Source organism: Dermacentor andersoni, chromosome 3 (assembly GCF_023375885.2).
Source record: "Dermacentor andersoni chromosome 3, qqDerAnde1_hic_scaffold, whole genome shotgun sequence".
Taxonomy (NCBI): Eukaryota; Metazoa; Arthropoda; class Arachnida; order Ixodida; family Ixodidae; genus Dermacentor; species Dermacentor andersoni.
The window spans coordinates 227,196,357-227,220,139 of NC_092816.1; the positions used below are offsets into that span (position 1 = coordinate 227,196,357).

General features: G+C 48.1%; 1 protein-coding gene across 4 annotated transcripts in view; it reads left to right on the forward strand.

The window, feature by feature from the left end:
- LOC126536175 (uncharacterized) overlaps positions 1-23,783 on the forward strand; it is a 181,389-nt gene that overhangs the window by 24,460 nt on the left and 133,146 nt on the right. For all 4 annotated transcript variants that reach the window (XM_072287426.1, XM_072287427.1, XM_072287428.1 and 1 more), the window contains 2 exons: positions 3,224-3,308; positions 8,498-8,556. In XM_072287426.1, coding sequence (XP_072143527.1) covers positions 3,224-3,308; positions 8,498-8,556 — 144 coding nt within the window. Of the gene's footprint in view, positions 1-3,223; positions 3,309-8,497; positions 8,557-23,783 lie in introns of those variants that run through there.

A 23,783-nucleotide genomic window follows, 5' to 3' on the forward strand; every position in this document is an offset into this window, starting at 1 on the left:
GCACTTAAAGGCCAACAGCAATGAAATTCCACTTTAGCTAAATCTCCTATGAATGAGCTGTATGTACTACTGAAGTAATCTTTGCACAGCGGCAGTGCTGTTAATTGCGTAGTTTTTTGTAAGCAGCCTTTAAACAGTGTCTAAGCAGACAATAGTGGCGTCGCTATGACCTGTGTCATAGCATGCTGTGTCTGAGGTTTCTTTAGCGCACCGCGGCCTCCGGGCACTCAAGCTAGCTCACATCACCGCGTCTGCAGAACCACAGAGACCAATTGGGGCACGCACTAGCCCAGCATGGGAAAAGGGCTCGTCACAGCACTTGCCCCACCGGTGGCCACAGTACCTGTGCTACACAGCAGTGTGGCCTCCAAGATTGCATGAGTGCCATTGCAGTCTCGGAGGTCACGTATTAGATAATTCGTCACTTCAGGCGGGCGGTAGTGGCAGTGTATTGTTTTCAGTTTCAGTATCAAAAACGTCTATTTTTGTGAGCTTTTCATGATGCTTCCACTAATATTTAGAATGTCAAATTTTGCACGCAGCATCCTCTATGTCTATATTATCTTAAGCTAGGCTTTCTACATTGCCCAAATGTTTTTTTGCACTTGGCCTTTAACAGCCTAATTCCTTAGGGACACGTGAACATGATGTAAACTGTCAATCAATTTCCATATAGGAATTAGATTATATATGTTGGTTGGACTAGTGAATTACTAGTGCCATGAAGCAGTTTTCATTTTTTTCTATTATATTTGGACAAAAAAGAAAGTGAAATTTCATTGCTCCAGCAACTACTACAACTTTGAGCCTGTGTGTGCCAACACTGTAAGGAAACCAAAGATTTTGGATGTATGCCTAGGTTGTGATAAAGTGTAATCTTGTTTTCAGTGTTCCAGCTGTTAATGTCGTTTACATTTAATTTCACGTATTTACTCTCAGGGCTGAAGCATTACAGAGAGCAGTGGCAGTTGCAGAAATGCATAAATATAAAGAATAGCAAAGTGTACATAATACAAGTTCCTAACAAATGAAATAATATTACCATATTACATAAAATAATCAGAAACAGTAGTCTTGAAAACATTGGCATCAGTTATGGAATCGATGGAGGCTAGAAGGTGGCTCCAACTTGTGCTTGATTTTGGGATGAAGGAATCAAATTTCATGTTGGTGCAACTCATTGGTGTTGGTGCAACTGTTGGTGCAACCTTTAACTGGTGGTCACTGTGAAATGAAATGTATGAGGGAGACAAAAAAAGAAACAAAGAAAGACAATCATGGAATATCATTACTCATTTTCCATGCCCATACTGTGCATAGCCTCCACAACTTATTCCAGCAATTTTAAACAGTTGCTGTGGGCAGAAGAATTGGAGTAGAGAGCTGACTTTGTGTGGATATACCACACAGTGCAGACAGATTGAAGGTGCTTTCGCAGATTCATTAGCAGAAGCAATAATAATTGCTAGACATCACTGAATCACCTAGTGAGTGGCCTCACAGTGCACAGAACAACGTTTCTAATATTGACAGTTGCTGTGTGCGGAAGAATGAAGGTGCCAGGCCTAACACTTGCACACACTCAGTTGAATTTGTGTACTGCCTGGTATGAATGTCGAAAGAGAAAAAATCACAGTGAGGCATGTTTTGGCGGGATTCAGAGTGGGTGCACCACAGGGGAGAATGCGATGTCAGGCTAAGAATGGAATGGCATAGAGATGTTCAAGCAACAGCACATTACTGTATCCACCGCAGCAGCTCAGTGGCTGTGGCACTGCGCAGCTGCTAAGCTCGAAGTTTCTGTTACGAGCCACAGAGGGCACACTCCAATGTAGACCAAATGCAGAAAGTTCGCTGGCCATTACGGTACTCCCTAATGCAAAATTTGAGCGCAGCACTATACATGCTTTCATTTCGCAATATATTGGCTGGTGTGGGCAGTCTGTCTAGTGCGGCACGTTTCAAATGGTGCGAAGTGTGGCGTGACTCCCTTACTTATCAGGAGATCGCGAGAGGCAGCATGTGGGTGATGCGTGCTCGCGATTTACCCCAGCCGCCGTAGACAGGCCTCTGCTCGTGCAGCAGCACTTTGTTTCTGTACAGGCGACGCGTGCTACTGTGGCGCCATATCATAGCCATCGTTGCTGCAGAGCCCGTTTTGCATGACACTTTGCTTTTCTTGTGCCTTTGCCATACCCTTCTCCTCCGCTTTCCACCTCGCACTCTCTATGCCACCGCCATCTTTAATCACATGCTGCGCTCTGCATTCGCTCTTCTATCATTCTCTGTGCTCGTTCGCTCGGTTACGAGGGATGCCAAGGAAGGCCGAGGAAGGCCGAGGCATGCTGATGCTCAACACGGGAACGGGCACCTGAGAGCTGTGCTCTAAAACACTACTGTACTCAATTTTGTGTTAAAGAACCCCAAGTGGTCAAAATTATCCGCAGCCTTGCACTATGGTCTCCCTCATAACTCACTGTGGAATTTCTGGATGTTAAACCTCACAATTGAATTGTTTAACTTTAGCACATTGTGGTGAGATTTATAATGCCAGTGACTTGGCATAAAGTGCAGCATGCCTGGGATGGAGTAGAAGGCTCATCAGACTTAGGACTCTGCTAGTAAGTGGCTGGCCATAGCGACAAATACGCAAGAACTAGAAATATGATACAGAATTTGTCCCCATGATAGTTACAGAAAATGGGGAACATCTGCACCATAATAAGCAATTAGGAGGTGTTCGTAAGGCTAACATTATCCACAGACGCAGTATTTGATGCCTGCTTCTCAGGAGGTTTCACAATCCTCTAAATCCCAGGGCTTTATTTTAATCATGATCCATAAGCTTTTGATTATTTGTATGTGTAATGTAACTGCAGAAGTACAAAAGGCATATTTGAACGCAGGTGAGTTAGAACTGCAGTTATGCATGCATAAAATGCAATAGAATGAGAAGGACAATCTGTCTAGTGTGGCACATTTCAAACAGTACGTTTCATTGTGACAATATGTGCACAATGCTGTCAAAAAAGTTCAGTGTGATACACAAAGGTAAAGAAAGGATCGTAACTATATTGTTACCCTTTACTGTCATGCTGTTGGCAAAAATGGGAAAATAAAGTAGAAGTTTAAAAAAAGGTGCAACGCAGAATGCAAGCAAGACGTTAGTCATTGGATTGATGAGAACGAGGTCTTTTTTGCTCAGCGTACTCATACTGTGCAGGTCACCACAGAGCAGGAGCTGTCGTTTCCTCCCATTGGCAAGGTGCTCGACTGTCTCCCAGGCAGCCCAACCATGTTCCCTGCTGGTAGGTTTTTCAGACGCCAGAGGGGCTCATGGAATGTGCATGCATTGAACATAGTGCGTAATGCGTGTCGAGAGAGTTTGGGTCACAACCTCAGTTAGATCGCTTGTAATCCATTAGCAGCTGCAATCAACAGCTGTCATCTGTCTGTTTGAAAAAGCCTGTCATTACAGAGGAAATTGGCAAGTACTTAGAGAAGCTGTTCCCATGTTTGTTTATGTATTGCATAAACTGTGAAATTCGTGGTCTCTATAATGCAAAGTGCAAAGAAAACCTGGCCACTACAAGTTTGAGTTTTACATCAATCCACAGGGCCACATCAGCCAGTGTACTTCTTGCAAAAATGCACCTGCATAAGCATGTGCTCAGCTTCTGAAGTGTGAAGAGAACAGCTGCTACAAGAAGTGCACTTCCCAAGTTGAAAAGTGGCATTTCGAACCCAGCCTCAGACGACATCCATTAGGGCTCAAGCACCCTCCCTGTCCAGGACAGTGGGAGAAGTGAAGGCTTCAGACATGAGGCTACTACTTGGGGCTGCCAACTGTCCCGAATTTAGTGGGACAGTCCTGACTTTTGAGTAAATGTCCCAAATCCTGGCTTTTGATTTTTTTGCTAGCGAGCAACAATCAATAAGCCATGCAAACTTCCTTTTTATAAAGCCTGACAGCTCATTCGCATATTCTTCTCATTTGTCCTCTGTTGCATTGTCACAAACACGAAGGCTGTTTCATTTTTGTCGTGGTTCTATTGTCACGTGGTGGCGACGGTGAAGAACAACACTGTGTTAAAAGTTACAAATTTTACTCTTCATTAGGCGAACTTGCGCCCAGCAAAAGTAACACTCAGGCACAACGATAGCGGCGAACAGAGTCGGTGAGCTTCAAAAATCTGATCTGTAGATCAGACACATCGGCTATTTATGCATGGCTCAATGAACCTTCCAGTGTGGTCCTTGGTGCTCGTATAGGTTCTAGAATGTGCACCAGTATTTCCATTATGCACAGAATTCGATTACACGAGGCTCAGCAGAAACATAGACAACAGATAGAAACATTGATAACATTTGAGGGACTTCCTATAGAGAAAGGTGTGTCTTATGCTGATTGATAAACTTTAACATTTGTTAGCCGGTGAAATGGGGTCACTGGATACAGATAAAGCAGTATTCATGTCAATATAGTTATTTTGTAGGCCCTAACTGTTTATAATACCTCTATCTGTATTGGTAGCTGTATTATCCGGGCAGCTACTGTTTCTTTTTTATAGAATACATTGTGACATAGTTGGACTAAACAAATTTGTGCGACATTGTTGCATGTGCAAACTGGCTGCTGGTGGCGCTCATAGGATTGGTGGTTGCCAGCAGACCCCCCCTCGCCATTCCGACTTGGTCCACTCGAGAGTTGGCAACCCTACTTGTAGTGGCATGCCATGTGTGAAGAAAAGCTGCTTGCAGCTGTGATTCAATTCCCTCAGGTTGCAAGAAGTTGGGCATTAGCTTCTGATGAATGTGACTAGTTATGGTATTGCCACATGTAAGCACCAGGACACCATGCTTTGGCTTAGTGCTCTAAGAAAGGAGCAACTCAAGGAATGCACTTGTGGGTGAAGAAAAACTAGGCAGACGCTGGTACCTGGTGTCCACAAATTATATTTTTGTTTTACCCACTCATTCAGGCAGAAGCCTGATTCCACCGATTCCACCGCTCCCGCACAGTCAGCATGCTGGTCGTGTCATTGTCTTTTGTGACTGGACCATTGTGGCACGTAGTAGTGCACTACAGGGCCCCCTTCTAGCGAGGAAGCCGTGAGTTCGACGAATGGTGAAACGCGGATGGTGCGAAACACACGTGGCGAGTAGGACTGGCCTGGTCTAGAGTGAATGTGACAGCAGAAGTAGCTAAAGTGTCAGGGTCCAAGTAGGCAGGCTTCAGACGGTACCGCTTCTTCCCGGCCGTTGATGAGCAATAGAGTTTTTAGGTGCGTGCATGAGTAGTACTTTGAACAGATCATCCTACGGGGGCCGTAAGGGAGGACGCGCAGTGTCGTGGTGCACAAAGACGTGCGTGCAGTTCTCAAGGCCAGGGATGTATACACGCAGGGAAGAACGTCATTGTTGGGGGGAGCGACAGTACGCATAGCACTGCATAGATTGTGGGCATAGTGAGAAACATTAGCAGGTACAGTGGGCGAGCCATCGAAGAATTCACCAGAGACTCGTAGAATGGTGCCAAATGTAAGCTCGGTGATGCTGATGGAAGAGGTGGCGAGTTCGGAGGATGGTGACGCTCAGCCAACATAGGAGGGAGGACGCAAATCTTGGCGCCAGTGTCGACAAGATAGTGGACTTTGGTGATGCGGTCGGCGACGTGGAAAAGGTAAGTGGATCTCGGGTGGGAACAGCAGTCACCGTCAGTGTTCGGCCCAACTGTTTCCTGCGTAGGAGCAGGGCTAGTGGCACTGGTTTGAACGAGAACCATAGCAATGGTACTACCAGCAAAGCGTAACAGGAGGAGGAGAACAGCATCCAGAGTGACCGAGGCTGGGGTGGCGAGGTTGTGACGAAGAATGTGGCCAGCGTATTCGGATGGCAGCGACCTCAGCTGTCAGTCACGCCACTTGCCATATGAGCTCCTTGTTAGCTTCGAGGAGCTGTTAGCTTCGTGCATAGCTGTCGGAGAGTCAGGAGGGCAATGAACTGTGGCCACAGAGGCAAAACTGACATCCGTAATCTTGTTGGCCAGCTGGGCCAGAGATTCCAATGTCGAGAATGAAGACGTGGTCAGGATCATGTGCACCTGCACTAGAAGACGCTGCAGGAAAAGTTCCCGGAGAAGTGCGCTGTTGGTTTAAGGAGCCAGGTCTACAGCCAAGGCTTGCACACAACGCAATAAGCTGGTAGGTTTGCGTTCGCTGAGCTCCTCCAATGTAAGAAGTTGCTCTAATCAATGCTGCTCCGTTTCAGTGGTGCGCTGGATGAGCGTCGCCTTATAGAGGCGGTCGACAGGGGAGGAGCGTAGAACATCGCGAACAATAACAGCAGTAGGTGGAAGTGCTCCAACGACGTGGTCAAACATGGTCAACTGCAAACTGAGGCGGTGGCGAAGGAACAAGTATTCGGTGGTAATGAATGAAAGTTCCGAGTCCGACGACCAGAAATCCGGGAGTTTGAGAGCGAAGACCTCGGGATCACGGGGTTGTGGCGTTGACGGCAGTACTTGATCGAGAGAATCCGAGGCCATGACTGACTGGATAGAAGGTGACTGTGAAGACAGCAGGGCTAGAGCTCCTTGTGGCGGTAGGCCCAGCAAAACGGCTGAGGCACCCGGAGCTGAGTGTATTGGTGTGAAGTCCAGAGTCACCAATTTGTGGGTGAATTTGTGGGTGGCTGGTGCCTGGTGTCCACAAATTATATGTTTAGCTGAGCCCACTCAATCAGGCGGCAGCCTGATTCTGCCGATTCTACTGCTTGTGCACCGTCAGCGTGCTAGTCATGTCGTCATCATTTGCGACTGGACCATTGTGGCACGTAGTAATGCACTACACACTCACCACAGGTCAAGATACCGTGGGCAAGATCAAGCTCCAGTGATTCTCTTTTGATCATTTACCACATGTGCACGTCGTGATGCATTGGAGAGCTCTCCTCCGAGTCCATTCTACATTGTGCACAGAGCACGACCCTACCCCCACAAAAATGGAGCAAAGAAGTGTTGCATTGGGGCCATAAGGGCAGAGCAATGGCTAAGCGATGAACCATCTCTTTTCCAAGATGGTAAAGAGAAACGCCCAGGTGGAGGATTACTGTGCAATTGCTACGAACTCTGCCGCTGTTCCTACTCATTGCTGCTCTGATTACAAAACAGGAAACGTGTTTATGCACATGATTTGCACAACACCATCTCCTATACTGTACATGCACGCAGTCAGCTCTTTAGACCGAAAGCTATTTTGAGGCCATTTCCTCTTCTTTATACTTTGTTATATTTTTGTCAAGATTTATTCCTAGCACTTGACAAAATATAACAATGCATAATGAAAAATAGCTGTGTAGATTAGAGTGCAAACTAAGGTAGCCAATGTTCTAGTTGATAGTGACACGTGTATGTGTTTGTCTCTATCGACACGGCGACACGTTTCACCGCCTAACAAATGTAATCGCACAGCGCAGGACGCGCCTGCATGTATCAGAAGTTTCTGGAATGTTATCGAAGCTTCCATCCGCTGTCTGTGACCAAACCTTGTGTAATCTGATTGCATGTGTGTGCAACGCGAATAATGTAGAACTTTGTGGAAGGCACGCGGGTCCCAGCGATTACTCTGGAACATTCGACGACTTATGTATAAAAGCCGACGCGCTTGACCCGCTGATCAGATTTTCGACGATCGCCGACTGTATTCGCCGCTATCGTTGCGCTATAAGTGTAGCCTGTTTTTGTGGGCACAGGTTTTCCCAATAAAAGTTAGTTTTGTCTTTCACAGTATTGCTACTGTGTTCTTCAACGTCACCAACACGTGACAATAGTAAGAGCAAGAAATGGAGCTGGGCAGGTTATGTAATACATCGGGTGGATAACCAGTGGTCTATTAGACTAACAGAATGGATGCCAAGGAAAGAAAGCGCAGTTGAGGATGGCAGAGAATTTAATGGTGTGATGAAATTAGCAAATTTCCATACGCAAAATGGTGTCTGCTGGTGCAAGACTGGGATAATTGCAAATCACTGCAAAAGGCCTTTGTCCTGTGATGAACAGGAAAGGGACTGCTGCTGCTGAAGCTGATTTTACCAAAAAAGCGCACAATGGATATTTATACTCAATTCACAATCTCTGGAGCATACAGCTCTGTGTGGTACACCTCTTAAAACTAGAAGCACTGCCACATGTTGAATGAGAGCATAACATTATGGTTCAAACACTGCATGCCATTCAGCATAATGTGTCACTTTAGTTGAATGAAGTGTTTATGCACAGAGTTCATGCCTACCTATGACAGAAGTCCACAAGTTAAGACAGTGTTAACACGGGGAAGGTGGGAGATGGAATTTCAAGACGATGAGCAAAACGAGAACAAGGTAAGAGTGGGAGCCAATGTTTCGACAATGGGGACTTCTTTTTCAAGACGGACAGTGTTAGGTAGATGACGATCATTGCTATGATACTGTGCTGGCATGCTTTCCTCCATGTTTGCAGGGTCACCTGATGAGTCCGAGGCTAGCTCCTTAGAAGAAGATGACGACCTTGACCTCCAGGTTAGTGTGCCTTTTGAAGCAGCTCAATGTAATAATAGTAAGGAACTGTCTCCATAATCACACTTAACGTCTAATTTTTCAGGCTTCCTAGGGGCCATGAATACGTTATAAAAGTCAGGCAGTCTGAAGAAATGAATGCATGCCTTTTACTGCCCCCAAGGGCTCGAATTACCACTGCCATATTCAGAATAGCTGTAAAGGCCTACCAGTACATTTATCAAGCATATCGGTGCTCATACTGTGACAAGAGATGGCGGGTACATGCATGTTTAATTAAGGAATAAATACTGTGTCCTGTGACTGTGGCCCCTTTCCTATTTTGGCATGCTTCACCGCAATACGCCGCCTAACTTGATCGCGTAACATTGCTGCATTGCGGCGAAGTTTTTAGAGAACTGACTATATATGCAATGTTTGACCCTTGCCGTGCTTTCTGCATTTCGAAGTAATAAGCGATGATAACAAAGGTGGAATCAGCATCATTGTTGACAGTGACAAATACTTTCAACGAAAAACATGGCACCGGACAGCAGGGAACTTGGTAGCAAATGTCAAAGCAGCAAGGCCTAGTGTTGTTATGGTGGCTATGACTGCCAGCAAATCAGCATGTGAGAGGGCTGGTTTGGAGCTGCGAGATCATCAAAATGATGGCGATGGTAGCTTCGATTAACAGCGTTTTGGGCCTGATGTCGTGGCAAGAACTGGAAAAAATTGGACAGCAAAGGGTGTCAGCATCCAAATTTTCAGATGTCCTTATTGGTACATTGGTTCTATTGGAGTACCTGGCGAAACTGTGAAGATGTCTGAATTATCGAGTGGGTCTGAAAAATCGGTCATTGACTGTATGATAAGGTTGTGGTTGTAAGCTACTTATTCTTAGTTTAAAATGTAGACAAACACTGATTGCGGAGCATAAGATCTGACCCAATTTCCTGGCTAGTTATTTCAATATTGCATTGTGTGGCATTTGGAAATAAAGAAAATCTATAGCAGCTGCACAAGCTAGATACATGCAGCCTAATTATGTGGCCAAGCAGGCTGCAGGACTGATTTAATGTAGCGATTCCTTCTCGATTCTTTGCCATCCTTATCATACACCGTTCACAACCAGTTCATCTCATTGATAAGGCAGGTGGAGCTCCACTCTGACCACTACTAATGAAGAGTGATAAGGAATGGCATTGGAATAAAATTGTAACGTTAGCTCTGCCTAGCTCAGCTGTCAGTTTCACAAAGGAGATGTTCATTAAAACAATGATTATAACCTTTATATGTCTTTATACTTCCTTTATGTAAGCCTGTGTGTATCACAGATGGGCAGAAAATTTAGTAATTTTCCACAACAAATTTGTTTTGTGAAATAGCAGATGCTTGGCACCTGCCTCATCTATGTCCTGAAATGTGCGCAGTCAGGATCAGGATGCTGACAGTCTAACTTGAAGGGGGATGCATTACTGGGAAACTAATAGTACAACCACTGAGTAAATAAGTTCTCAAAGCCTTAAAGTCATTGCTGCAGTTCCTGCGGGATGCCGTGCTGCACACTTTGAGTTCATTTTCTCATTATATTATATTCCTTGCGTCAAATTGTCACAGAAAAAATAAGTTTATGTAATCACAAGAATGTAGATGTCGGCCAGCCAATATTGGCAGTGTCGTGCGTGAATATGGTTTTAGTGTTGTAGCAATTTTGAATGGTATTTTTTAAAGGTTAGCTTTAAATGTCCTACATGAGTGCCTAAATTTAGAAGCCACTAGAACTAATTGCTTACCTTTAAGCTTACAGTACAGCGTTAATGTTAGCTTAGGAAATGTTTATGCTCTGTTTTGTGTGCATTGTTTCCGTATTTCTGCTCACTGAAGCCGTTTGTTGAGCACAAATTGCATTATTTTGGCCCTATTTTATATGGCTGCATCAGTGCTGAGGCTACTAAAATTCATAAGAATCCCGAATGCCCTCATCGAAAAGAGCAACTGGAGAGGTGAGCGAGTGATGTGATGTGCAGTGGTGATTCCATGTCAGATGGGCTGTGCCTGCAGCAGCACGGACCACTTTACCGTATTGATACGTGTACTTATCTTTATCGGGCGACCACGTTTCGCCGCTTAACAAATGCAATCGCACAGCGCGGGACGCGCCTGCATGTATCCGACGTTTCTGGAAAGTTATCGATGCTTCTACCCGGCTGTCTGTTGTCGCCGAACCTTGTGTTATCTGATTTCATCGCGTAGCGCGAATGGTGTAGAACTTTGTGGAAAGCACGCGGGTCCAAACGATTAGTCTGGAACATTCGACGACTGCTCTATAAAAGCCGACGCGCTTGACCCGCTGAGCAGATTTTCGACGATCGCCGAGCGTGTTCGCCGCTATCGTTGCGCTATAAGTGTAGCCTGTTTTGTGGGCACAGGTTCGCCCAATAAAAGTTAGTTTTCTTGTTCACAGTATTGCTACTGTGTTCTTTCTTCAACGTCACCACCACGTGACATCTGGTGGAGGTGCTTGTGCGTTCATGTACCGAACGCCCCCGCAAAGCCGCGATCCAAGCCCGAAGCCCGAGGACAAAACCGACACCGCCCAAGACCAGCGTGCTAGCCGCAGACTGCAAGGCCTGCCCCCAGAGCACGGACTTCTACCTGAGGCGACAAAGAAGATCGTGGTCAAGACAACCTCAATGGCTGCCCCAGCGTCCCCCGTTATCCTACAGCAACCCCGGGACCCACCGACCTTCCATGGAGCAGCGACTGAAGACCCGGAATCTTGGCTGGAGACCTACGAGCGAATCGCGACATTCAACAACTGGGACTCCGACGACAAGCTGCGGCATGTCTACTTCGCCTTAGAAGACGCCGCCAGAACGTGGTTTGAGAACAGGGAGTCGACCTTGACTACGTGGGACCTGTTCCGTAGCGGCTTCCTGTGCACCTTTACAAGTGTCGTGCGCAAGGAAAGGGCCGAAGCTATGCTGGACGCCCGAGTGCAGCTACCAAACGAGAACGTTGCCATCTTTACGGAAGAAATGACCCGTCTGTTCCGCCACGCCGACCCGGATATGGCCGAGGAAAAGAAAGTTCGCCTACTCATGCGTGGTGTGAAGGAGGAACTTTTCGCCGGGATGGTAAGAAGCCCACCGAAGACCGTCGAAGAGTTTCTTCGTGAGGCGACGAACATCGAGAAGACACTCGAAATGCGGAACCGGCAATTCAACCGCCGTACAAGCTCTACCCCCTACGCAGGAATTCAATCACTGGCCACGGACGATCTGCGCGAGACCATCAGGGCCATTGTGCGCGAAGAACTGTGCAAGGTCTTGCCTTCGTCGCAGCCTCAAGTGGCTTCGATCGCCGACATCGTCAAAGATGAGGTTCAGCGGTCGCTTGGAGTTCCGGAGGTGCAACCTCAATTACCGCAATCCCAACCCGAAGCGATGACCTACGCCGCCGTCGTACGCCGTCAAGGCCCTCCTCAGCGACCGCGCCAGGGCCCTGTAACGCCGCAATTCCGTCGACCACCGCCGCCGCCGCCGACAGCGCGCCCACCCGTCGCCCAGCGGAGCTACCCGAGGAAGACCGACGTTTGGCGCGCTCCTGACCACCGCCCGCTCTGCTACCACTGCGGAGAGGCAGGTCACGTCTACCGACGATGCCCATACCGAGAGATGGGACTGCGAGGTTTCGCCGTTAACGCGCCGCGTCCACAGCTTGGAGAGCGCCCACGTGACATCGCCGACTACCTCGCCGCTACTCAATGGAGCTCTCGACAACCGTCGCGTTCGCCATCACCAGGCCGCTACCTGTCGCCGCAGCGCCGACCATACAGTGGCCCAGCCCGGGGCCGGTCAGCGAGCCCATATCCGGAAAACTAAAAGCAGCAACCGATGGAGGTGCGGTTGCTGTTCGTCGAACTGACGAAGATCCTCCGCCGCCGACGAAAGCGCCGAAGAAACCATCTCGACGACATAATGACGACGCGCCACCGTCCCGAGGAAGTCAGGAAGCCAAGACTGCACCGACGAAAGACGACTTCACGACGCGACGTACTAGCTTCAATTCAACACGACGCAGCCGTGATCCGACGCCAAGACCCAACTGCAACGCAAGACAAAGAACCACCGACCTCGACGTGCTTCTAGACGGCCACGCAGTCACCGCCTTAATCGACACAGGCGCCGATTTCTCAGTCATGAGTGGACACATCGCCGTCCAGATGAAGAAGGTTAAGACTGCATGGGAAGGCCCTCAAATTCGGACCGCTGGAGGACACCTGATTACGCCGACAGGAATGTGCACGGCAAGAATTACCATTCACGACCGGACTTACCCTGTCACCTTCGTTATCCTCCAACAGTGTTCACGAGACGTCATTCTCGGTATGGACTTCCTGGACCAACACGGCGCAATCATCAACCTGAAGTCGAAGTCAATAACGCTGTCGGAAGATAAAGCGATACCGCCGGAGAGCCCTCGTAGTCACCACGCCTTGAATGTGCTCGAAGACCAAGTGAGCATCCCGCCCCGCTGCAGCATTGTTATTTCGGTCGGCACCGAAATACCCGCTGACGTAGAAGGCGTCATCGAAGGCGACCAACGTCTACTGCTAGACCGTGAAATTTGCGTCGCAAGAGGGATCGCTCGACTGCATGGAGGGAAAACTGAAGTGTTGCTGACAAACTTCAGCCAGGAGTTCAAGCACCTCAACAAGGGCACGACGATCGCGTACATCGAGGAAATTCTGGAAACAAGTAATGCGTTTGTCCTCTCGGATTCCGCCGCATCTACCCCGACGACCATGGTTCCCGAACCAGACTACGACATTAATCCAAGTCTCCCAGTGATTAAGCAACAGCAGCTCAGAAGTCTGCTCCGACGATACAAAAGCTGCTTTTCGACGACATCGAGGATTCGACAAACACCAGTCGCCAAGCATCGCATAATCACCGAGGAGTACGCTCGACCACTCCGCCAAAGCCCTTACCGAGTTTCGCCGCGAGAACGCGAAGCTATAAGAGAACAAGTCGACGAAATGCTGCGCGACGACATCATCCAGCTGTCGAAAAGCCCATGGGCATCCCCTGTTGTCCTGGTGAAGAAAAAGGACGGAACCCTACGTTTCTGCGTCGATTATCGTCGTCTGAACAAGATCACGAAGAAGGACGTATACCCCCTTCCACGGATAGACGACGCATTGGATCGGCTCTGCAACGCTAAGTACTTCTCCTCGATGGACCTCAAGTCTGGCTATTGGCAAATAGAAGTCGACGAAAGAGATCGCGAAAAGACCGCCTTCATCACCCCAGACGGCCTCTACGAGTTCAAGGTTATGCCATTTGGACTGTGCTCGGCGCCTGCAACGTTCCAGCGCGTGATGGACACGGTTTTAGCGGGATTGAAATGGCAGACCTGTCTCGTTTACTTGGATGACGTCGTTGTATTCGCCGGAAATTTTGACGATCACCTTAGGCGGCTTGCCACAGTACTAGAGGCCATCAAGTCATCAGGGCTCACTCTGAAGCCAGAAAAATGCCGCTTCGCTTACGACGAGCTTCTGTTCCTAGGCCACGTCATCAGTAAATCCGGAGTACGCCCCGACCCCCAGAAAACAGCTGCCATCGCAAAGTTCCCGCAGCCCACCGACAAGAAGGCAGTGCGTAGATTCCTTGGCATGTGTGCCTACTACAGGCGCTTTGTCAAGGACTTTTCACGCATCGCCGAGCCGTTGACACGTCTAACTAAATGTGATGTTGAGTTCAAGTGGGAAACGCCGCAGGCCGACGCATTTGAAGAACTCAAACGACGCATGCAGTCGCCGCCGGTACTTGCGCACTTCGACGAGTACGCCGATACAGAAATCCATACTGACGCCAGTAGCCTAGGCCTCGGTGCCGTTCTAGTCCAGAGGAGAAACGGAGTCGAACAGGTGATAGCTTACGCTAGCCGGTCGCTGTCAAAAGCGGAAGGCAACTATTCTACAACCGAAAAGGAATGCCTCGCCATCGTTTGGGCTACAGCTAAATTTCGCCCTTATCTTTATGGCAGGCCATTCAAAGTCGTCAGTGACCATCACGCGTTGTGCTGGCTAGCGAGTATAAAGGATCCTTCAGGACGACTGGCACGGTGGAGCCTCAGACTACAAGAATACGACATCACTGTAACCTACAAGTCAGGACGAAAACACTCCGATGCCGATTGCCTATCACGCGCCCCCATTGACCCGCCGCCGCAAGATGACGAAGAGGACGCCTTCCTTGGCATGATAAGCGCGGAAGACTTCGCTGAACAGCAACGGGCAGACCCGGAGCTAAAAGGCCTGATGGAATATTTGGAAGGGCACACCGACGTTGTCCCCAGGGCATTTAGGCGCGGATTATCTTCCTTCACGCTTCAAAACAATCTCCTCGTGAAGAAGAACTTTTCACCAGTCCGCGCCAACTACCTTCTTGTTGTCCCGTCAGGACTTCGTCCAGAAGTATTGCACGCCCTACATGACGATCCGACCGCTGGACACCTCGGTTTTTCCCGGACACTATCGAGGATACAAGAAAAGTATTATTGGCCGCGCCTGACCGCCGACGTCGCCCGTTATGTCAGAACATGCCGAGACTGTCAGCGACGCAAGACACCGCCGACAAGGCCAGCCGGATTACTACAGCCAATCGAGCCTCCTTGCCGACCATTCCAGCAGATCGGGATGGACTTGCTGGGACCCTTTCCGACGTCAACAACCGGAAATAAGTGGATCGTCGTGGCGACAGACTACCTCACCCGCTTCGCTGAAACTAAAGCACTGCCGAAAGGTAGCGCAGCCGAAGTGGCGAAATTCTTTGTCGAAAACATCCTGCTTCGACATGGCGCCCCAGAAGTCCTCATCACCGACAGAGGAACGGCCTTTACAGCGGAGCTCACCCAAGCCATTCTGAAATACAGTCAGACAAGGCACAGGAGAACCACGGCCTACCACCCGCAGACGAATGGTCTTACGGAGCGGCTGAATAAGACCCTCGCCGACATGCTAGCGATGTACGTCGACGTCGAACACAAGACCTGGGATGCCGTCCTGCCGTACGTAACATTCGCTTACAACACGGCGGTGCAAGAAACAACACAGATCACGCCGTTTAAGCTGGTTTACGGCAGGAACCCGACGACGACGCTCGACGCCATGCTGCCCCACGTCACTGACGAAGAGAATGTTGACGTCGCTAGCTATCTCCAGCGAGCCGAAGAAGCCCGACAGCTCGCCCGCCTACGGATCAAGAACCAACAGAGGACCGACAGCCGACACTACAACCTCCGACGACGTTTTGTTGAGTACCAGCCCGGCGACCGTGTTTGGGTTTGGACCCCGATACGCCGACGAGGACTCAGTGAGAAACTACTCCGACGCTATTTCGGACCCTACAAGGTCATCCGACGTATTGGCGCTCTGGACTATGAGGTCGTGCCAGACGGCATTTCGCATTCACAGCGGCGCCGCGCACGATCTGAAGTGGTCCACGTGGTGCGCCTTAAACCCTTTTACGGACGCTGACGAACTTCGTCATTTTGTTCTTTTCTTTGCTACGAGTGCTTTTGTTTATTACCTTCGTTTGTTTGCAGCATCGGGTCGATGCTTTTTAAGAGGGGGGTATTGATACGTGTACTTATCTTTATCGGGCGACCACGTTTCGCCGCTTAACAAATGCAATCGCACAGCGCGGGACGCGCCTGCATGTATCCGACGTTTCTGGAAAGTTATCGATGCTTCTACCCGGCTGTCTGTTGTCGCCGAACCTTGTGTTATCTGATTTCATCGCGTAGCGCGAATGGTGTAGAACTTTGTGGAAAGCACGCGGGTCCAAACGATTAGTCTGGAACATTCGACGACTGCTCTATAAAAGCCGACGCGCTTGACCCGCTGAGCAGATTTTCGACGATCGCCGAGCGTGTTCGCCGCTATCGTTGCGCTATAAGTGTAGCCTGTTTTGTGGGCACAGGTTCGCCCAATAAAAGTTAGTTTTCTTGTTCACAGTATTGCTACTGTGTTCTTTCTTCAACGTCACCACCACGTGACAGTATGATGCAGTACATCCAGCACTGTCCAGGCTGCACAACCAGAGAGAGAGAGGGGGGGGGAAGCAGAAGCGAGCTTTCTCCGGTTTGCTACCCATGCTCTGGGGTCGGGAAAAAAAGGGCACAGGGAAAGCGAAAGTACCCCTTAGAACAGGCAGAAAAAGAAAGGAGGTGGCGGTCTTGACAGAGGCGTGCACTCGGGAGGCAGTTTGGGAGTGTCGCTGGTCCAGCCAAAGGGAGAGAGCACTACCTGCTAGCGCACTCACTCATGAGTGCACACACTCACGCTCACTCGCAATCACTTCAAAGGCGTGAATGCAAGTGTGAGTGAGTGCCAGTGAGTGTGAGTGCCAGTGCAAGTGAGTGCCAGTGAGTGTGAGCAAAGGTGAGTGCGAGTGTGAGTGAGTGCCAGTGAGTCTTAGCGGAGGTGAATGCGAGTGAATGCGAGTGCGAGTGAGTATGAGTGGAGGTGAGTGTGAGCAGAGGTGAGTGTGAGTGGAAGTGAGTGCAAGTGCGAGCAAGTGCCAGTGAGTCTGAGTGGAGGTGAGCGTGAGTGCGAGCGAGTGAGCGTGAGCAGAGGTGAGTGCAAGAGAGTGCCAGTTAGTCTGAGTGTAGGTGAGTGCAAGTGCGAGCGAGTGCCAGTGAGTCTGAGTTGAGGTGAGTGCGAGCGAGGGAGTGTGAGTGGAAGTGAGTCTGAAAGAGAGTGAGTGCTTGTGAGTTAGTGGAGGTGAGTGTGAATGCGAGTTAGAGAGAGAGAGAGATATTTATTGGCAGAAAGGTCGAGAGGTCGGCCTGAGTGAAATGCCTCTAGCCTGCTACTCCACGCTGGGGAAGGGGTTTGGGGAATAAGAGAGATAGGATGTGAAGAGGAAGGAAAGTGGCGGTGTGGTGAATATGATGCGAGTTAGTGCCCGCAAGTGTGGTTGAGTGTGAATGTGAGTGAGTGCGAGTGCAGGTGAGCGTGGACATGAGTGAGTGAGTGGAGGTGAGGGGAAGTGAGTGTGAACATGGTGAGTGGAGGTGAGTGTGAACATTGTGAGTGCGAGTGCAGGTGAGTGTGAACTTGAGTGAGTGTGAGTTGAAGTGAGTCTAAACGAGAGTGAGTGCTTGTGAGTGAGTGGAGGTGAGTTAGCGCCTGTGAATGTGAGTGCAGGTGAGTGTGAATGTCAGTGAGTGCGAGTGCAGGTGAGCATGAGTGAGTGAGTGGAGGTGAGTGTGAACATGAGTGGCTGCCTGTGAGTGTGAGTGGAAATCAATGTGAATGTGGTGAGTGGAGGTGAGTGAGTGGAGGTGAGTAGTGGTGAACGTGAGTAAGCGAGTGCGGGTGAATGTGAGTGAGTGCTTGTGAGTTGAGACGAGCCTGAATATGAGTGTGAATGATGGTATGAATGTGAGTGAGTGCTCGTGAGTGTTAGTAGACATGAGTATAAAGGTGAGTGAGTGCGAGTAGACATGAGTATGAATGTGGATGAGTATATTATGGCTAGCACAACAATTTATGTTTAAAGTTTCCTTTAAGAGTGGAACGCGATAGCGTAAGCATGCTATGTTCGCATCAGAAATCATGGGAGGCTGTTGTTGGCGAGACCCTATCAAAGAGGAAGTGGATGCAGCATCGAAGGCATGCGCATGTGCCGCATCCGAACTCTTTTTCATATAAAACCCCTTTAAAGAGCAGGCACACCATAGTGGCTGAATGGGCTAACATGCTGGTCTCACAACCCGTGGTTCCTGGGGTCGAATCTCCAGCCTGCAATTTTATTTTCAGGTTATCGTCTGTTTATTTATTGCCTTTATCAGAAATTTTTGCTTGTGGCCAACAGACGCTCACAACGGATGTTCTGCGAAACAAGCTTCTAAACACTATTGCATTAAAAAAGCAACAATGTGTCTTATTCAAGGATATATCGTTATCTGAACTGCCAGAAGGTAAGCTGGAAGAAGTCAACATCCCATGTCAGGGGCACCGCTCGTGCGTTGCCATTCACATTACCGTGATATGCACGTGCATTTATTTGTTCAGTGAATATGCGATCGTTTGCAGGTGCTAGAAAGTGTGACTCGACTTGATATTTCAAATGTGTTTTAGTTGGGCCCAGAGCATCAGCTTATATGAATGACCGAAACAATCATTTGTTCTCGTTGATGGAAGTGGAACGGCTTCCAATGGATGTACAGTTGGGGAGACATGTGAGTGTGAAGACTGGATTGGTCTTTAAGCAACACTTACTCAGTCTGTGCGGATTCAAATCAGCCATGTCACTACAAGAAAAGCTCTCTCGTTGAAAATTCACTCTTAGCGACAATATTTATATTGTGGTGCGTCTTAACACATCACACCAGTTTCTCTTTTCTCAGCAGTTGACATTCACTTTCCAATGTGCATCCCAGTTGTTATGACAAACCATGTACATCCCAATTGTTAAGACAAACCCAATTGTTACGGTGCGCCTTTGTTCATCACTTACGTAATTTATTGTGACATAGCTGCTTTTTTAGTGTAGTGCATGGAAAACAACCCTTTCTATTGTCTCAAATACACGAGTGAATACTCGCTTGTGCGCTAAGTGTACTCTAGCTCAACTGATGAAGTGTCATGGCTCGTGCAATAAATGAACGACTAAACAAAAAGTACAACTGTTAGCGTGAGCGCAAAGCACAGAGACATTCAAAATCAGGCATGGGAAGACCTTTCCAGACGGCGCCAATGGGCTGGGAAGCGTGAGGCTCCTTGGCTTTAGGGAGGCGCCGCCGAGTCGCCGAGACACGACCGTTGGAAGTCATGCGAGCTGTGTGTGTGCGTGTGGGTGCGTGCGTGTGTCTGCATGCATGGGTGTACCAGCGGCGCCTACTCTTCCTTCAGACGCTCACCTCTTCTCCCCGTCAGCCAATGCGACAAGTTGGCACCAGGTGTTTGCAGGTGCGCGCATGAGACGGTTATGCCCATTTATGGTCTGATCTTACGCCTGCATTCCTGATTGTTGGACCAAACTGTCCTAGGAGGACCTAGAATCCGGGGAGGGTGAAACTTTTCCGGAGAACTGCCACGCTGCCACGCTGGTTTGCCAGACCCGCGGGCTTTCTCTGCTGTGGAAACTGCACCAGAACGGTGGGCGTGTGCTATGCTCTTGATATTTTGGTCGCTATTAGCCAACATTGCGATAATTTAGCTCCTATAATATGCTATGTCACTACAAGATAATACTGCAGCGACTCACCACACAGAGAACGCATTTGTGTGCTGTAAATGTGGGGATATTGTATATTTCCTTCCATTCTTGCTGGTTTGCCACTGCAATGGTATGCACTTACATATCTGTTTCAGGCACACATGTAATGCGCACTTTGTAACAAACGTAAGCATGCTGCAAAATAGAATAACCATGAGACGATGCGTATAACCAGGAGAACGAAGCTGATAAACTGTATTGACTCTATTCTAATGCGCCCTCGTTGTAACGCGCACCCATTTTCCGTGACTGAAAAAAAAAAGAGTACAATAAGAAATACTATTTTCTCTTATTTGGGAAAAACAGGTTTATTCCCAATACACTAAAGTTGCGATGAATAAAATCACAAATGGAAGCGGTGAACCTTGCCACCAAGATTTTCACTGTGCCGGTACGAGTCGCGTGGGGCAATAGTTATCACTCATCATCGCTATCAGACAACTCCTTATCGCTACCAACAGACCAAAGCATTTCATCCTCGGTGCCATCCATGGCATTCGAAATCCCGTGCTTTTTAAACGCCTTGTTGACCCTGGCAGACGGGATCGTGCGCCATGCATCTTTCGCCCATCCAGCAAAGTCCTGCAGTGAGGCACGCTTCATTTCATTGGTGGACGTGATTTCGTGGCAGCCACTAACAAGCGATTTGGTGTAGAGCGCCCGAATCTTTCAATGGCTTGTTCAAACAAACATCGAGCGACTGGAGCTGCGATGTCATGCCGCTGGGTATCGCGACAAGGCCGGTGTTGCATGCTGCTATCTTGTCCTTGATTCGCTGGTCAAGGTGGCACCTGAACGCGTCGAGCACAAGCATCCCATGCAGGACCAAACTGCCACCGGGTCTCTTCCGCCAAACGTTATAAATCTAGTCAGCGACCAAGTTCGTGGTCATCCAACCTTTTTCATTTGCGTGCACAATCACGCCACTCGGAAACACGATTCCTTTCGGGAGCGACTTCCATCTGAAGATTAGATACGGGGGCAGCTTTTGCCCATATGCAGTGCAACAAAGCATTGCGGTGACTAGTTTTTTTCGTGGCCAGAAGACAAAACGCGCACTTGCTTCGCCTTCTTCTTTTCAGCGGTTGTGGTGGCAGGCATGTCAAAGTAGAGGGACGTCTGATCGGCATTTCCAATCTGTCGGAAGTGGTAGCCATTTCTATGGCGCAACTTCAGCACGTACCTGTTGAGTGATTGTTGAGAAATACGACCCTTGATGTAGTTGTTGATTGCTGTGCGAGAATCGCTCAGTATGGTGTGACAGGCTTTTTTTTTTTTAGAATTTTTTTTTTCATGTTCAATCTAGGAGGAGGGGCCAGACAAATGCAGGTGACGCAGATGTAAGATTCAATGCTTCTGGCGGGTTGACCGAATGTCACCACGTCATATCACCTCCAGACCTTGCTTCTTTCTCTCTTCTCATTGACCTATCATACATGAAGCAAAGCCCCTGCACCTTTTTAGTTATATGGCGTAATCTTAGTAATGTTGTCTCTGCATTACATCATCATCTCTAGTATCCTAACCTTTCTCGCTTCTCATCTTGAGCTATGATATGGCGTAATGTTGTCCCCACATTGCATTACCATTCCCAATGTTTCTTTACTTTCTCTCTTGTCTTCGCTCATTTGGTAGTTACGTGCCTCCACTGCACTGCTAGGCATTGCATCATTGCATCAATTCAGAGCCTAGTGTACTCACTGCACCTCTTAATGAAGATGCTGTAGGCGGTGCAAAGCCAGATAAATGTGTCTTGATCGATCGGCTGATAGAAGGTAACTTGTCTGGTGCAGAACCGGATCGCGCTGAACGCATGTCTAAAAAAAAGTGATGAAAGGCTCATGTTTTACATTTGCGGCTATGTGACTAGGAAGTTTGTTCTGAAAACAAAGTGTGAACACTGTCGCGATATTCTACTAACCAAGAAAAAATATATTAGTCAGCTGAGCGCAGCTGATTACAGACGTCTAGCTGCAGGACAAGGGAGGCTTGCTGTACCCATCTGGCCATCTCTTTAGATTTATCATATTTGGAAAACCTTTTTACAAGCCGTTTCAGTACTCCGAAGCTTCATCACGAGAGCGTAATGAACATTATATAACTCATCAAGAAAAAGTGGGAAGGTGAGGTCGGGTGCCCCATTCGCACGCACTCACTTGCCGCTGAAATGAGTGCTTTACTATACTATACTAATCTCCATTTTTTTGCAAAGTCTTTGAAACGCGCAATTGCTAACCACCGTGAATCCTCAAAATATATGAAGTTAAACTGCTGTATGTGAAACTGAGTTATCTAAATCTTTGTAAAACACTATCATCTATTGCACTTTTTTATGGTGAAGCAATTCCAGCACCTCGGATGAACATTTTGTATTGATGTACAGTGATCCCTGTAGAAAGACACAAAGCCGATGCATGACTGGCCCCAGAATACTCCGAAACGTCCAGTTTGTACCTGTTTATAATGAATATTTGTTGTCTCACGTTATATTTTTGTCAGGCACGGAACATAGGAGACCTCCATGTTTGCCGATTATATTTATTGTTTACATAGAGTAGGTTTGTATTCCTGAACAATTTTCGTAAGTGATTGAAATAACACTTTTACGTTGGTACATTGCTTGCTGTATTTCTGATTCGGCAGTTATCTAGCTTATACAACAAAAATGCTGGTATCTATGCCTTTAATTTAATTTTATCTGGATATCTAAAGTCTCTTTCTGTGGGACACCTTTTGTGTAAAACCTTGTGGAATAAAGTTTACCTGACATTGCTTTTATTTCTAATGTGTGCATTTAATAGAAACTTCGTCTAATCACGGCGAAGCTCGTTGCTGCATGCTATCTTTGAAGCGAAATAAGCTAACATGATTTATAGTCTTTATCTCGTTTCCCTTAACCTCTTTTTCCGTGCCCTTTGGATAATAAAGTACTAGTTGAGGCCAACAAATTGTCGAATGAAGACATTTGGATGTAGCTGTAAAGCACTGGCAACCATGACGTAGTAGTGAGCGAAACTGCCACTAAACCTAAGTACTGCAGTTGACTACGTGAGTCAATTAGTTCTTTGTTTTCGTTACTCCTAATTATTGCATGCATTACCCTTTTGCTCGCTTACCCATGTGAATAACTTCCCTCCTTGTGCGTGTGACTTCATTTCGCGCGTTTCTACGCATGTACAGCTCCCACGTTACCGTTTCCGAACTCTAGCACCAGAACTAGGCTGCGCTGATGCCGTTTGACAGATGATTTTTTCATTATCTTGCTGCTCCAGCGCTAAGACATTGCTTAAAGATGGGTAAGTTCCATGCCATACCACACCCTTGAAGGTAAATAGCCTCCAAGTGTCTTGCGTAGAAACTGAACGTAAGAAAACTACAGCGCGTAGCAGACGTCCTTGGCTTTCCGCTTGCTCCCCCAAGTGTAGAAAATCCGTGGGTCCGGCACAGCAGCGGCGCGGTGCGGCAGTTCCCTACAAAAGCCTCACGCGGAAGCCAGTGCTTTGGACACTCTCCCAGGATTCTAGACATGGAGGATTCTGTTATAGGCCACTCTAACCATGCTCGTGTTCCAGACTGCCGTGTGAATCTCCGCATGGCTCCCATTGGTTGGTCGAGCTAATTCAGCTGCTCTTTTTGACGCTAGCGCCAAGGCCCTTTTGGGCGGGCGATACTTTATAAAAGTGGTGGTGCACATGGTTGTTTACGTCGTCATGGCAACAGGAACAGCAGCCACGTGGCACCTCCTCTCCAAAGCAGCTTTTTTTTATTATACCAACTTGTCAGGCTTGCAACCCCCCCCCCCATGTTGCATGCGCAGTCTCTTTTTCTTTTACTCTTGCCTGTGCCCACAGGGCATTCCTTTTTATGTACGTGCACTACGCTGCTCAATAGCTTTTATTTTTTCATTCAAATACACACCGAAAGGACAGCATGCCACGCGTGAGTACACAA